The 16,286-nt window shown below is 45.7% G+C and overlaps 2 protein-coding genes across 3 annotated transcripts; one reads left to right on the forward strand and one right to left on the reverse strand.

Moving 5' to 3' along the window:
* Nucleotides 1–1,256: 1,256 nt before the first annotated feature.
* On the reverse strand, nucleotides 1,257–5,164 carry POMK (protein O-mannose kinase). The gene is made up of 2 exons (XM_042870892.1): nucleotides 4,759–5,164; nucleotides 1,257–4,200 (listed from the first exon to the last, which is right to left on the reverse strand). The coding sequence occupies exons 1-2, from the start codon at nucleotides 5,044–5,046 to the stop codon at nucleotides 3,427–3,429; spliced, it is 1,062 nt and encodes a 353-aa protein (XP_042726826.1). The 5' UTR covers nucleotides 5,047–5,164; the 3' UTR covers nucleotides 1,257–3,426.
* Nucleotides 4,950–16,226, forward strand: HGSNAT (heparan-alpha-glucosaminide N-acetyltransferase). 2 transcript variants are annotated; one of them, XM_042870891.1, is made up of 17 exons: nucleotides 4,950–5,155; nucleotides 5,577–5,704; nucleotides 5,995–6,116; nucleotides 7,007–7,076; nucleotides 7,685–7,754; nucleotides 8,836–8,942; nucleotides 9,393–9,469; nucleotides 10,048–10,078; nucleotides 10,271–10,431; nucleotides 10,715–10,830; nucleotides 11,510–11,631; nucleotides 12,098–12,224; nucleotides 12,380–12,466; nucleotides 13,061–13,138; nucleotides 13,266–13,336; nucleotides 13,457–13,569; nucleotides 14,578–16,226. In XM_042870891.1, the coding sequence occupies exons 4-17, from the start codon at nucleotides 7,072–7,074 to the stop codon at nucleotides 14,757–14,759; spliced, it is 1,347 nt and encodes a 448-aa protein (XP_042726825.1). In that variant the 5' UTR covers nucleotides 4,950–5,155; nucleotides 5,577–5,704; nucleotides 5,995–6,116; nucleotides 7,007–7,071; the 3' UTR covers nucleotides 14,760–16,226. The 2 variants fall into 2 exon arrangements, with proteins under 2 accessions (XP_042726825.1, XP_042726824.1); XM_042870890.1 differs by lacking the exon at nucleotides 4,950–5,155 and adding an exon at nucleotides 5,283–5,486.
* The last annotated feature ends 60 nt before the right edge of the window (nucleotides 16,227–16,286 follow it).

Raw genomic sequence — 16,286 nt, forward strand, 5'->3', positions numbered from 1 at the left:
CTTGACAACGTCTTGACACTGACCACTGAGGTGGATCGGAGAAGCTTCCTGCAAGAGAAGAGCACCAGCAGCAGTCCTGCTCCTTCTGGAGCCTGCATCTGTGTGACCAGTTACTTTGGCAGGACTTTTGGGATTGAGGAACAGGGATACAATAGGAAGACCAGCAGTAACCATCTCAGGTGTTCAGGAAAAGCATATTTTGTGGGAAAGGACAAGGAATGTGAGTGCCTTGATTTGAGCTTGGGATGAGAGCCATCGGTGTTGTTGAACAGAGCAGAGCTGTGGCAGTAGACATCTCAGAAGTCATGTTCACTGTCGTAAGGCCAGGCAGAGTGTGGATTAGAAGAGAGGAGCTTGCAGGTTTATTCACTGTGAAAAACGCCTGTTCCTGCTCTTCATGCTTTAATGTTTTCCATCAGATTAAAAATACTGTTTATAGAAGAGGCAGAAAAACCCCTTGAATTTTGACCATGACTGTCACTGATGGTGAAAACCAGAATGGCCAACAGATTGAATTAGAAAGAATGGAAGCAACTGCACATAGGGCTGAGCTGCTTCTTCCCCTTCTGTGAAACCTCAGCTAGGTTTCAGTAAGGGAAAAGCAGCTGGAAATGAAGGAATGACAGGGTTCATACAATCTTGAGATTGTGAAAGAGGTTAATTAGGAAGAACAGAAAGAGGGAGAGGGTGCAAACTCCTCTGATTTTCCTGAAAAGCTGGAAGGAGTTGACACTCAGCCTTGGTTGAGCTTGGACCAGGATGAGACCAAAAGGGATGGTAACGAATGCAAGTAAAACAAGCAAGTTATAGAGGAGGTGGCACCTTCATTTGTTATGGTGGCTCTTCTGAGAGCTCTTACATCTGCCTTGTTTCTGCAGTCGTGCTAATGCAAACACCATGCCATCTTTCAGGGACATATTGAAATTTGTTAGAAAAGCAGGATCCCAAGGGCAGATCCGGGCTGTGTTTGAGTATGAGAGACTGCAGCTGCTAAGTAAAGCTAAACTGACCTTCGTGCTGCCATCTAGTGTTCCCATGTAGACAGAAACAATGTTCCCCAAAGAAATACCTCAAAGCTCCATTAATGCTCCTCTGTTCAGAAGAAATGTAATTTATTCTTGCTGGAGAACACAGAAGCTGAGTAGGAGGGAGCAGGGAAGAGGCATATGAAGGACACAGTGTTAAGGCAGAATGTTAGGGAGACACCATTTATAAAATTTGTTTCACCCAGGAATAGAGAGATGTCCAAGGCAAGATTCAGAACCAGATTTTGTCCCCATTTATTTTTCACTCTGAAATTCATATGGCTGCTTGCAAGGCGCAGTACTACACAGCAGAGCAAGAATCCAAGCAGCAAGCGACCAGCATGAGAAGCTTGGCAGTTTCTTCTCGACTGTCCTTGCTACTGCCATTCAAGACAAATGGTGTGTTTACTTCACAGGCATCAGATGCTGATTTTCCTTCCAGGTACACATAAGGGCTAACAAAAAGAAACACATGCTATTCTGGGAAAAGCAAAGGATCTGCCTTGAACAGCCACAGTAGGATGCTTTTCCAACACCTGCGCATCCTAGCTTCATGCTGGAACTGTAAAACCCTGGATAACCCTATTAATAACTCATGGGATGATTTACACAATTACAGCAGGGACTGTGTTTTTTTTTCTCCACACCTTTCTTGAAGGTGCTTTGAATCAAAGTCCAAAATACACATGAAGTATCCAACTGCAAAACTGCTCTGTTTTGGAGCTTCAATTTCTGACAACGTGAATAGGAAAGCTGCCAGGAAGAGCTCTGCTGGCAGAACTGCACAGCTGGAAAATGGCAAAATCAGCTAAATTAAGAAAATAGACTGCCCACTGGGAAAGAAAAACCATAATGACCAGCTTTGAAAGAACTCTTGCTAGCATTATAAGAAATCAGATAGGAATTTTGTCATTTACAGGACAGTCTTCTCATTTACAATGAAATTTTATAGCAAAAGAACACATGCAGTTGAACATAAGTAAAAAACCTGTTTTCTCAGTTCAGTTATAGATTGTTTAGATGAAGTGGACTATCACTGTGACAAGGAACAGAAACAAACTCTTCAGCAGAAAGGACAGTGTACTTCTCTGCTTGCAACTCACCTCTCAAGTAAAGACAAGAAAAAAGCTGTCCCAGGCCCTTAGGCCTTCCAAAGGCCTACTCCATAGTATAAATGTCCTCTACTAATGGTAGCATCCACATCTCATTCACAGTATTCCCATTTTGTTTTTGTTTTTGTTTTTTCCACCAAGAGCACAATTCAATCCCAATCTCATCAAACAGGGCCTACTGCAGAATTAAGGCATCATTATACTCTCCCTCCAGCGGTTGGTACCTGTTACAGGCTGTACCATCATATTGGTACCAGGAGCTTTCTCCTCAACTCACTGAACAAAGCAGCAGCCTTTTTTTTTTCTTTTTTTTCTTCCTGATGAATACATCTTGAATTCAGGCCTGACAGAGTTGTTTACTCTGAATGTAAGGCTTTTATTTTCCAACGCACAATTTGCTGTGGAAGGAGGTCATGTTCTCTTCCCATTCCCTGTTCTTTCTCCTTCCATCCATTCATTATGTTCAGTGAACACAAAAGTGAGTGCAAAAGGGACAAAATGAATATACATAAAAGATACACTCAGCCCTCTTCCAAAGAGCTCACACTTCCTGTGGATTAAAAAAGAGCGAGAGGACTCCTGAACCCTCATCTCCAAAGAACCTTGCTGAGAACACTGTAGGGGCAAATGTTTCAAAACCAAAACCATGCATGTTTAAGCCGTATCTCTATCATCTGCTGGCCTACAAACTAGGAACATGTTTGTTTAGTGGGATACAGGGACCACAGAGCAATGGCTGCATGGCTCCGAAAGCAGCCCATGGAATATCCCATCCAGCAGGGATATGGTGGTTGGGAAGGTGGCATCAGGGCTCACCAAAACCTGAAGAGAACTGTACTCATTTTTGAACGCCCACTGCTTTTGCTCCATGGGGAAGTGGGTGAGGACTTTGTGCACAACACATGGGCTAAAGCCACTGGAATCAGCACAGAGCTGTTTAAGTAGGACTGTATTTCTTTCTTTTTTAAACTCTTTCTGTACAAAAATGTTTTGTGTTTGAAAGGGGAGTTTTTATAATGAATATTGCAAAAGAAAAATTCTGCTTCTTGAGAAATTTCCCTCATTCTCAAAACTTAATTTCTTTTCCTCCTCCTCTTGCAGTAATAGATTAAACATGCCAATGGGAAAGGTGCACAACTTCAGCATTGGGTAGGTAATTTTTAATCAAAAGGTAAAATACAAAGTCAGTTGTTTTTATCTTCTCAGTTGAAGGGACAGGGATTTTGCCCTTCAGGCAAGCTAAATAAATAAGAACATCAACTTCAGTCCACCGTTTGTCTCATGATTTGCTATAACATTTCCCTAATACCAGGCATGGCTGCCTCCCGAATCAACAGAGTTAAAACTTTCTTGTAGGTGTCTAAGATCTCCTGGGCAGAAGGCCTTTCTGCTGGGTCCTTCTTCTTACATGCCGCATGGATGTCAAACAAGTGCAGTCGCACAATGTCACTGCCTTCAACGTGGCCCAAGAAAAAATTGGAGACATCCGGGATTTTCCAGATGTCTGTTTTTTCATCGTATGGGGGCATAAGGTCATCATCAAATGGCACATCCTCTCCATAGGGCCAACGCTGCTCAGGAGCTACAAAATCTCCCCAGAGCTCCCGATGACCACACTTCACCAGCCTGCCGGCGCTCCTGTTCACGAGAGGCAAAGCGTCCAAATCATTCACCAGGATGTGAAAGTCACTCGTTAGAAGATACTGCGAGAGCACCTTGTCCAGGTCGTTCGAATCGCACATCACTAAGGTGCCCAGAGGGCTGCTGTGCAGGTAGCGAATTATGCTCACATAGTCTATAGCGAGCATCAGCCTTCGATGCCAAGTGTTCATGCTCTTGTACTTGGGGATGTGCAGAGTTTCATTCAAACCCCTCAGGGAGCCTAGAGGGTGGTACTCGGTGAGGATTGTGAACTGCTTCTCGCAGTAGCCCAGCAGTCGGACAACGTGCTTGCTCTGTAGTGCCTTCAGCATCTTCAGTCCGTGGAGAAAGTCCTCCTTCAGCTCCGGTTTGGTGAGCTGTGAAATGACCACTTTGTTTTCCTTCCACTCAGAAAGAAAGACCTGAGGACAGAGAAGAGATGTATAAGACATGTGGAAAGCCTTCCTCCGTTGACTGTTACCATGTGGCATCCGAGTGAATGCTCAGTCACAGCCGCAAACAACAGTCACCCAGTGCGGTCAGTCCTATGCTGGTGCATGACCGCACAGTGTTTGTGTCAGCAGCAAAGCCTCTGGGCTTTGCCGTACCTGCTGCACGTACGTGTCGCAGCAAGCCCTTCCTGATTTTGTACAGCATAGGATGGCTCACGATTTCCTAAGCTTTCATTGGACTGGATGAAGTAAGGGACGGAATGACTTCATAGCACCCAGCCAGACTTGCTGTGCGCAGTTGCACCATGCGAAGCGCTCCACCCATCTCTGCGGTGCTGCGCGCACAGCCTGGTGTTGTTTGGTGTGAGGTACTGGCCGCAGTCACGTTTCTCCTGCCTGTTCTTACCTTACTCGTAGCCAAAGGCTTTCAGCTGCTTTAAGGGCAGCTAACAAAGCAGCGTGGGCAGCTAACAAAGAAAGCCCTCGCTAGCTGATTCACTGGAAAGAAGTAAGGATAACCCAACTCACCTTTTTCACGGCTCCTTCGCCAACACATTTGAGTTTTCTGACTTCCCTATCGATGGCTTCACAGGAGAGCCAGGGGGAGCAGTTTTTCACCGGCCCGAGTCTGAAAGACCCGTAAGGGCAGAGGCTGGGCTCGGCGTCGGTACGGCCCGAAGAGCCGTGCGGGTTACCGAGGTACAGGTAGAGCAGGGCGTTCAGGAGCAGCGCCGCCACCAGCAGCAGCACCGGCAGCAGCGAAGGCGCCTCCCTGAGAGGAAAGTCTCTTTGCACGAAATGCGCTTTCTTGTCCATCTCCCCTGTGAAAGACAGGGGGGTGCCAGCTCCCTCCGCAGCGCACGGCTCTAAGGGGCCGTTTCATGGCAGCCCGCACGACCGCCTCCCCGTGCCGCCCAGCCGCGCGGTACGTAGCGGCGGCAGGCCACGCTCCGAGCGCGGCCCGGCCCGACGCTCCCGGCCGTCCCGACTGGGCCGCGGCGCCGAGCCCGCTTTCGGAGCGGCGCCGCCCCGGGGCGGAGCTCGGCGGAACGATGGCGGTCGCGCTGGCGGCGGCCGTGGCGGCGGCGTTGGGCGCGCTGCTGCTAGCGCCGGGCCGCACGCAGTCGCGCGGAGAGGCCCCCGTTGCCGGGCCGCCGCCGCCGCCGCTCAAGATGGACCAGGCCCTCCTGCTGGTCCGCAACGAGCTGCCTGCGCAGGGCCTCCGCTTGGCCGTCCGCTCCGCAGCTTGCCACCGGGTGAGCGCGCCGAGCCGCGCGGCGACTAGCGCGCGGCGACTAGCCCGCGGCCTGCGGCCCGGTTCGCCTCACTCTCCGCTTCCTCCGCAGTGCTCCTACCAGCTTCTGGCCGTCGTCCCGCCGAGCGACGGGGGCCCGGGCGCGGCGGCCGTGGTGGACACCCAGCATCCGCTCAGCCTGCTGCTCAACGGCTCCCGGGCCGGCAGCGAGCTCTGCAAGTAGGTGCCACCGCCCTGGCTCTCCCTCCGTGCTGCTGGGTTTTTGTTTCCGCCGCGCTGCGACTGAGATTTATCGCAGCCCTTCACATCTTTCGTGACCATTGAGACGCTGGGTGGGTCGGGGTGTGGGGCTGGCTCCTGCCGGGGCCTGATCTCACTAGCATAGAGGCAGTGGTGCGAGGAAATGGGTGATGTGAGCTCAGGAAGGGTGCTGCTCGCTCTTCAGCTTTCTGAGTGATGCCCTGTTATCTACATGGAGCAGCAAGTTCTGTCTCTCTTCTCCTTTGCAGAATTCAGTATCACTTTGGAGAGTTTGGCAATTACTCCCTAATAGTAAAGACCCTAAGCACAAGTGCCAAAACCATTTCTTGTGACATAGTCATCAATGAAGGCCCCATCAACAGCTACCTCCGTATGTAATGTTCAGCTTTCCTCTTTCATTCTGTAACATGCATGTTTCTCAATAAAGCCAGCTACCTAAAATGCCTCTGTAGCTACCTGCATTGTGTTGAAATGTGCAATGGGCCTGCACGTCTTCTCTCTCAGTGTTTTGCCTGCTTATGTTTTACATCTCTGCCTGAAGGCCCTGGCTAGGATAAGGTCTTTTCACATTTTTGGAGCAGAAATTAGCCTCACAAAAATCAGTGGGTATTTTATCCACAGGGAAATTTTATCATCGTTAGTTCCTCTTTCCCTCCATGTTTCTGAAAATACACGGGACCCTTGTTCTTCCCTCTGTCCTGCTTCTCTCACAAAACAGGAAACAAACCATAGTGTTTGGATTTCTGTTTTGTTGTGCTTTTAATTTTAAACCTGCTGTCTTACTCTTTTGTTCATCTCCCTTCCTGGGCCTTCTTTAAGCTCTCATCTCTTCCATTCCTCTCCTTTATATTAAGTTTTTCTTCAGTACTTCCAGTTCTCCAGCTATAAAGAAAAATCCTTCACACTTTCAAATGTTACTGCGATCTCCCTGTCCTCTTCTCATTGAGGCTATCTCTGAATCTCTAGTTTTTTCATCAGAACATATGGCACATCAACTCTTCCTTCACTATTGCTTCAGTGCGCATTTATTTTGCCCTTTTTATGCCAAGATGTGCAGTTACTGATTGCTAGCTTGCTTTGGTTTTGTTTTTTTTTCTCTTTTGGGACTCGGGCTGGGGATACAAATTCTGTGGAGAGAGTGGTGTGATGGATGGTGGGTTGAGTTTGTTGTTGTGTTTGTATCACAGTAGAGCAAACCCCTGCCAATGAACGGTTTTGTTGTGTAAGATACAGAGTTGTTTTCTTCTCTTTTCCATGTAGCTATCGTCTTTGCTTTCCTGGTTTATTCGGGGATCCTTGCTATCCTGATCATCTGTCGCCTTGTTATGAAGTAAGTGAACAGTGTGGTAACATCTCCTCATACACGAGGTAGGGTCACCCATTTAAAAGTAGTGTGGTAGTGTTTTGGAGGTAAGACCCTGCTGCCAGGCTGCCATGTACAGGTCAAGCTGTGCTAGCTGTCCGTGCATTGACAAATGCAGAGTGATGCGATTTCTCCTGAGGGTTATCTTATAGCTTGCTAGCTCGTGTGCAGAGCAGTTTCTGGAGAGCAGCTGACATCAGCCGTAAGCTGATGCACACTCTGCTTTACCCTCCTGTGACTTGTTCCTAGGAACAAGTCAGCAGTACAAGTCAGTGGGACCTAAGCATTTTTAACATCTGTGGTCTTATCTCATGTGTACTGAGCCTTATCAGTGGACAGCCTAAGAGTAGAGGTCCCAAACTTGAGCTTGTGGCAATGTCATTAGATAAATGGATGTAACTTGGGTCACAGGTACTGGTTGTATATCAGTATTACATACATCAACTGGAGAAACGTGGATAGGGGTCATCCCAGCTTTTGATTCATACTACTGAATAGTTGACATTAAGACGGAATTGGCTATGAAGCAGCCAATTTTTGTTTGTTTTGTCTTTTAAACTGTTACTAATTTTCAGAATTGGTCCAGTCAGAAACTGGGTTTACAAGAAACTGAACCCTAGGGAAACTGATCGTCTGATTAATTCTGTGAGTGACTGAAGTACCTTTCATTTGCATTTGGTGGTGGTGGTTTAACCTCAGAAGAACGCATGCTGTCTGGGCATCTGGGGGATTACTTGTTATTTGCCATCTTCTTGTGCCTGTTGCCTTTGCCAAATCTTGTATTGGTGTCAGACAGGAATTTTTATGTTGATGGAGAGTGCTGGGCTGGGTTTTCAGGTGGGAGTTATGGATTCCTCACAGTGCTCTCGCAAGCTGGGAATATCTAACTTTCTGCCTCCTTAGTTCCCTTGAAGGACATGCATCTGTGAAAACTGTCCCCATCTGACACAAGTAGTATAAGGGTGGGGTTGAAGTGCTTGTGCGTTTGCTAGCAGCACAATAGAAATTCTCATGGGAGCTGAGCTTAAATCAAGATTCCTTTGACAGCCCTAGAGTTGGCATTTCTGTGGGCCATGTTTTATACTAAAATGTAGATGGAATGTCACAGTCTGGGCTTCATACTAGGAGGTCTGAACCTGCATGGAGTCAGGAGAACTGGGAGCATAGCTCTGGGGCAATTCTTGAAGTTGCTTATCTGCAGTTATCCATGTTAAAGCAATGTTGCTACTAGAGCTGACCAGAGTGGTTTAGGGAACCCGTCTGGAAAGAAGCCAGTCCTGCTTTTAAAAATATTCATTTTCTGCTGGTTTATTTCCCTGAATGGTCTCTCTGTGTGTCATACAAGTGCTGATGGGATGGGATGGGACTGATCCTGTTGATGAGAGTCAGCAGCTGGATCTGCTCAGCTCAGTTGTAGAGCTGCCCTCACAGGGATGGCAAGTCTGTGGCTGATTTGGACTGAACCCAGCTCCCACAAATCTCAAACATAAGATTTTCTCATTGATTATTGTTTCCACCCTGATCAAAGGTGGAGTACAGAGCATCTGCATTTTCCTGTCAAATACTACTGCCGCACTACAGAGCCACTAGGGGGTTAGAAATAGCAAGTGGGGAGGCAAAAAGAAAAGGAAGATGGGGAGAACCAGGACAAACACGGTGTGCAAACCCATGCAGTTCCATAGCCAGCCACTGACTTGCTTTTTTTGTGTCCGATTTATTCCTTCAGGAGCTGGGGTCCCCAAGCACCACAGACTCCATTGGCAGTGATCCTTCCCCACGTCTGTGGTGTGCAACCTCTCGGCAACGACTGCGTTCTCTGGACACGTTCCGAGGGTGAGCATAAACCTTGCCCAAAAGCAGCTCTCCCAAGGGGTGGGAGATTTGTCCAAAGACAGATTGATTGTATATGGAAATATGTAGCAGTGGAACTGCAAAAGCATTTCCCTTGAACGATAATCAAAATTTTAATTATTACTGTTGAAGCATTGCTATAGATCTAATTTGAGGAAATGTTAAGGTTGTGGTTCATGGTGGAAAAGAGCAACCTACATTCAGCATGAAAATGCAATGTGAAGGTGCTTACTTCAGTTCACTACCACGATCTTTGAAATACTGCTTCTTGTTCAGCAGTACTGGAAGCTTCGTATGTAGTCTTTCTTTGAAAATCAACTACATTACATCTCACAGTTGGAAATGTTTTAATGGAATAAATGTTAACTGTGTTTGTACATATTTATTTCACTGACATGTGGTACTTTCTGTGTTTTCGTTGTTTCTTTTTAGCCTCTCTCTTATAATTATGGTGTTTGTTAACTATGGAGGAGGAAAATACTGGTTCTTCAAACATGAGAGTTGGAATGGTAAAGTACAGTTGAGACACAGCTAATCTGCATTTTAAGTTCAATATCTAGATTGGGTTACCTGCTGCATTGTTCATTTGAAGACTGGGATGCTCTGCTGGTTTGCATCAGTACAGTATCTAGCCTGTTAGGCTAATGGGAGAAGCAATGCGTACGCAATGATTTCAAATCACAATCTGTTTGTAAACTTGTTAGTTTTGACATAGTATAATATTTTTAGCTTTTAAGAACCATGGTCATTAAATAGTGCTATAGTCAAGGCTGCGGTGCTTGATGCTGTGCAACCAGCAAGCTGATGGGGGAGGGGTTCTGCAGTGTGTTGCCCCGGTGGAGAATAGCAAGGATTCCTGTCCTGAAATCTTTCCTAAGACAGTTATGAACCTGTTTTTAAGGAATGGTTAAAGCAGTGAAACAAGGTGATTGGATCTTTCTATGTTTTGCTTATAAATTTTTTTAGATTTTGGGGCATAAAATGACTGCAAACAGCCTGCAGTTCCTCTGGAAACTCATCAATAATGTTGTTAAAGTTTAGGAAAGTTTTGAGGAAAGTAATGTGTTTTTTCTTATTTCTTTTGTAGGATTAACAGTGGCAGACCTGGTTTTTCCATGGTAGGTCTTCCTGAAGAATAGTGTGTCAAGTGATGTTAAGGGTTGCCAGGGGAACATTGCATACTCCCTGCCTTTGAATTTGTGTTGAACAGCTGTTAGGAACCTGCCCCTCTTGATGACAGCAAGGTCCCTATGAACCTGTAGAGCAGCTGAATGCTCTTAGCTGCTTTGTATCCTCTCTCTGTTCTGTAGGTTTGTGTTCATCATGGGCACATCAATATCACTGTCGCTGAGCTCCATGCTGAGGTGGGGAAGTTCTAAGCAGAAGGTGCTTGGGAAAATCCTCTGGAGGAGTTTTCTGCTAATCCTGCTGGGAGTCATAGTTGTGAATCCTAATTACTGCCTTGGAGCATGTGAGCGAAACCCTATTTCCGTTGTTCTGCCTCTTTGGCTGGGCTGTCTCCTACAGGAGACTGACACAGTTCTTTCTATTTAACCCCTGTGCTGGGCACCGTTTATCGTCTTAGTGTTGAACTTGCCCGGGGTTACAATTTACAGACTGTCAAGTGGCAGAATGGAGGTGCCCCACACACCTGCAGGTGCAGCGGCTCTCAGATCTGCCTGGGGAAGAGTGGCTTCGTATTCATGAAGGAGCCCGTGTCTGTTTCTCTTTCACACTGCATGTATTTTTTCCAGTGTCCTGGGAAAATCTGCGCATCCCCGGAGTACTCCAGAGACTGGGACTGACATATCTAGTGGTTGCTGCTCTTGAACTCCTGTTTACAAGAGCTGGTGCTGACAGTGGGACTTTGGTAAGTTACAAGGGAAGGTAACACATGATACTGGAGTAAGACTTGAGAGTTTTTGCTCTTGTTTGAGTATAAAGAACATGTAGCATCTTATTTGGTGTGCCACACAGTGTGACCTGGTGAAAACGTCAGGGAACACACACCTTTCAGTGTCCCCCTCTGCATGTTATCATGTCTATCTTTGCTTTATTTGAGGATTTCACTGATCCCTCTTGATGGTGTTTAGAAGCAGACATTCCCAGGCATTTCTGATGACTTTCCACCGCCAAGGGACCGCAGGGACGGGCATCTCTATGCTGAATCCTGCGGCCTCTGTTTTGTCCAGTTAATTTTGGCAGTGGTTTTTCACAGCAGGGGAAAGTAATACTGCTTTTTGGCTTTTCTGGAATCTGTTTTCCCAAAAGCCTTTGTTCTACTCAAGACTCAAAATTCCTTGTGACATTTTCCAAGCTGAAAAACATTGTGGGTTTTTGTTTTGGTTTGTTTCCTATCCCCCTCCTCAAAGAATTAAGTGTCTGGAAATCATCTATGAAGATGAAAGGTCCATTGGCAGAGCCCAGTTTTCAACAAAAACAGCCCTCTCTTGTATCTGGGGATCTGCCTGTCAAGAAGTACAGGATGTCCCTAGGGGCATGTTTTTCACTTGCAAGTTAATATTTCCTTTTCCCTCCATCTCATGCAGGAGATGTCATGTCCTGCTCTGCAGGATGTTCTCCCCTTCTGGCCACAGTGGATCTTCATTCTGACATTAGAAGTGATTTGGCTGTGCCTGACATTTTTGTTACCAGTGCCAGGTTGTCCCAGGTAAGACTGCACTCAGACTGCTTTCTGTGGGGCATCATACTAAGTATTTTCTGTGTGGGAGGAGAAAAAACAGTTAAAGGGATAGGACAAAGATGAAAGCTCTAAGGGCAGCAGGCCAAAGGGAAGAATTTATCATATAAAAGAAGCTTTTACTTTGGTATTAAAATAACTGGGGTGAAAAGGTGACATCATTGCTTCTGTCAGTAGAAGAGGCTTACAGTCTTTCTCAGGCCTTTGTACAGCAATATACAATCATCACAACATCATCTCGAGTCCTGGGTCAGCGCCTGTAGAGGAGGTAGAGCAGCCAGCTAGACAGCCAGGGCTGAACTGAAGCTTTGCTTTAGGTTCCTGCCCATACCCTTGAGACCAGCTGTCACACAGGACCTGCATTTCACTGTGTGCCTGCCTCTGGCCAGAGAGGATAGCTAGCATCAATGCTCTAACTTGTTTGTTTCTGTCCTAGGGGCTATCTTGGTCCTGGGGGCATTGGAGATTTTGGAAACTATCCTAACTGCACTGGAGGAGCAGCTGGTTACATTGATCGTTTGGTTCTTGGAGAAAAGCATATATATCAGCATCCCTCTTGCAATGTAAGTAGGTTTTGGTCCGCAGTATGAAGCTGCAGGCTGCCACCAAGTGCAGCTGTGAGGAGGTGCTTGGGAAAGATGTGTGTGCTGAAGAGGAGGCTGGAAAAGAAAGGATACTGGTTGCTTGGTTACCTTGTAATAACTGCTCTCTGTTTAAGGTGCTTTACCAAACAACAGTGCCATATGATCCTGAAGGGATCCTGGGGACCATAAATACCATTTTAATGGCATTTCTGGGACTGCAGGTACCTTTTTTTTTTTCTGTGTGTTGCATGGGAAAATTTGAGAGCATCTTGGAAGTGGGGAGGCAACTTGTTTTACTTGTGATTGAGACTGGCTCTAACAAAATCTTTTCTAGAGCAATGCTTTCAGGCCACATAGCCTAAGGTGGGTATCAAAGAAGTGGAATCTAACCTTGAAAAGCAACATGAGCTCTGAGCAGGCTGGGATGGATACAGTGCCAAGAAACTGTTTGGCCTGGTCAGGGAGTCAGCATCAGTTTGTTCCTTTGTGCATTCCCTTGCTGAGGGTTGGGAGGTGGAGTCTGAGTCATAGTGTTGTCCTAACAAAGTTGCTCATCCCATTCTTCAGTATTAACAGAGTAGAAAAGGGATATGAGGGGTACCTCTGCTGCTGAGTAATTTGCATTTAGGTATTTCTCCCATCTGTGTATGTTCTTTGCAAAGTTTCAGTTTCTCAGCCTTTCAGACACTTAGCTGATATAAACCGTTTTGTGTCCTTTGCCTTAGCACAGGGAGCCTGTAGCCAATGCAATTACATTTTGAGAGCCAGATATATTTGCAGGCCTTAATTCGCTTTTTGTATTCTGCTTGTACTAGGCGGGAAAAATTATCTTGTCATACAAAGACCAGCACAAACAGATTATGAGCCGGTTCTTAGTCTGGAGCTTAGTAATGGTAAGCTATTTCACCTAGTGTGGTCTAAGTATTACTGGGTAGCTTTTTAATCGACTTGTCTTGTTCAACACAAACTGTCTGAAATGTTGCAGTGGTTATATAAACTTTAGTAACTTTTTTATTGCAGGGAATTATTTCTGCTATCTTGACAAAATGTTCTAAAGAAGAAGGGTTTATTCCCATAAACAAGAATTTATGGTAAGCTGAGAGCTTTTAGTATGAGTTTCTTAAAGTATTATTTTACCAGTTTTCCCTTTCTTGTATTGTGATCTGTATGGACCACTTACCTCTCTAACCTCCTATTGAAAATGTTCATAGGTCGACATCATATGTGACAACCATGAGCTGCTTTGCCTTCATCCTCTTATTGCTGATGTATTACCTTGTGGATGTCAAGAGACTGTGGTCAGGTACTCCATTTTTCTACCCAGGTCAGTGAAAGCACAGCAGGAAACACATTCCTTCCAGTTCTTTCTGAATTGTTCTGTTTCTGTACCTCCTTTGCCTTCGAAGGAGCTGAGATTTTGAATGAGGTACCTTGAAGGAGGTCAAAATGGTTAGCTTGAGCTGAATTTTTGCACAGAACTTAGAGACTAGACTGGAAATGTAAGGGAGATGGACTGCCAGTATTTAAACAAGGACTGGAAGCTGCTGCTGCCACATGATTGTTTTAAGTTTCATCTTGAGTTCAGAGAGCAGCTGCCTAGCACCAAGCAAAATACCGCAGCTGGCTCGCAGTTGGTTTGGAGAGGACTGCAGAGACTTTGCTAACTTAGTGGGAAACTCAAAGGCCTGTCAGCAGAGTACTACCACTTCTGAAGATGTGGAAAACAAAATCCCCTGGGCAGCCACATAGGTTCTCTCTGTGTTTTTAGATAAGCCTGTCTCCCAAAGCATCCCGTTGTGGTTTTAACCACACTGGGCTCGTGACAAACATTTGAGGACAGAGACAGAGTGCAAACCCACAGCATGGGGAACATTTATTCAGCTTTGGTATCTGGACAGGAAGATGGGTAGAGTAACAGCATGGTATCATATCTCCTACCAGAAATCCCGAAGCTTTGAAGGGCAGTCAGCATTTGTTTGGAAAGGCAGTAGATCTGAACAAATAGGTTGGCCCCCAGCCACTCTAAAGACAATAACTGTGATTATTCTTGCCAGTAAAATTGCGGGAGGATCGATCTGGTTGTATTTTCAATTTAGCATATAGGATATCTATGTTTGTTTTCAATAAACATTTTCAGTGCTTAAGTCCCTCAGACGATGTGTGAAAGCAAACACGTGCATAGCATCCTTGAGGCAAGGAACATTAGCTGCTGGGATTGGCTGTTATTGTTTCACTGCCATTCCATTTCATAAGCCTGGCATGCCTATGCCTGCTTCTTCTGCAGCAAGCCCCTGCTTGCTCTTTTGGGGCTAAGACCTGTGCTTACTTTCAGGAATGAACTCAATCCTGGTCTACATTGGACACGAAGTGTTTGAAAACTATTTCCCTTTCAAGTGGAAGATGCAAGATACTCAATCCCATGCAGAGCATCTGACTCAAAACCTCACTGCAACAACTCTTTGGGTCATAATATCATATATACTTTACAGGAAAAAGATATTCTGGAAAATCTGATGGAGGTGGTCAAGTAGGCCTACGTGCTGCTGGGGCAAAGACCTAAGATGGATTAGCCTGAAATGTTGCCAATTCTGCTGGGTTGCATTAATAAAAAGGGATCCTCGTGCAAGTTTACATTTCCACGGATTTGCAATCATAATTTTATGTCACTTAAGGACCATATTTTTGTATTTAGCTAAAACTTATTAATCTGTTGCAGTTGCTCTATTTCTACTTACTGCACTTTTAAAATATTTTACTGATCTCCTACTTTTGTAGAGAGAAAATGACTATATTGCATCTCTTGGGTATTTAAAGACAGCCAGATGTTGCTCATGAAAGGAACTGTAAGGGAGCTTGGTGGTGATTGCAAGGGATTATCAGAAGGGACTATGGTCACTGTCACTGCACGTGACAAGGCACCCAAATCAGAAGCTGAGGCTTGTAAAAGCTCTTGGCACCTGCTATATCTCAGCACCAGCTATGGGCACACATTTGGTCCAGCTATGTCATATCCCTCTTGTGGAGGGAGGGAGAAATGACTGGATTTGCAGATGCCCCCTGCATACTAAAGTGAAACAACATCCAAGATCTGTGCATAAGAGAAAAAAGGATCAACTTTAATAGGTGAATTCTACAAAACGGTTATCGCCTACATGTCGGCTCCCTCACAGTTATACCTACTTGAGCTGGGTGGTTTTTGAGGAAGTTCCAGTAAGCCTTGTGTTACTTCAAGAGGAAAAGGAAGAAAGAAGAAATGAGAGAGATCATTAGTCCTGGATTCAAGGCCATGCCTGCTGACAGGGGTACTCCACATGTTGAAAAAGGGAAAGAGCAACACAGAGAAGGGCCAGGCCACCCCCCCAGCCCCTATCTGGGATCGTAGTTGGCTTCTGTTCCAACTGAGACATCAGCTTCCAGGCAGCCTGTCCCTTAGAACCATTTTCTCTTTGACAAGGTATCACTGGCTGTGTCCTCAGCTCTGCACTGGGGTGAGTAGTGCAGTAACTGCAGAGGAAAGCTCAGGACTGCCTGTGGGCCTTAGGCTCATCTGTTTGCCTTTTGCTGTTATCTGGGCTGAGATCAATCCCCCAGCATCCTGCAGAAGCCTACTGCTGAAGACCTCTTCTAACGGGGTATTAATTGGCTTGCAGCTGCTACAGGTTTAGCAGTTCACTTACATATGTTCTGGGCTTTGTATTACAAACCTCCAGCATAGAGGAAGTCTGAATTTCACATGCTACACTTGGAGTGGAGAAGGGCCAAGCACTTTGATACAGAAGTTCACTCAGAGCAATCTTCTTTGTAACTGGACTTCTTCCTTGTAACTGGACTTGGATGAGAACTCTGAAAATAAAAACCAGCAATACAGGTGGGATTCAGCCAGAAACGAAACAGGCCAGTTAATCTCTGTGTAAGATACTTGTCAACTCACTTCTGTTTTGATTTCCAAACTAATGCTAATAAAAAGCCTGAAGTACTTTCTTCTGTTCTCTATGCATGTATATGGAAGAAAATAAGACACACCATAGCATAACGCCTATG

Source organism: Lagopus leucura, unplaced genomic scaffold, assembly GCF_019238085.1.
Source record: "Lagopus leucura isolate 7727_CA_CO unplaced genomic scaffold, USGS_WTPT01 Super-Scaffold_100004, whole genome shotgun sequence".
NCBI lineage: Eukaryota > Metazoa > Chordata > Aves > Galliformes > Phasianidae > Lagopus > Lagopus leucura.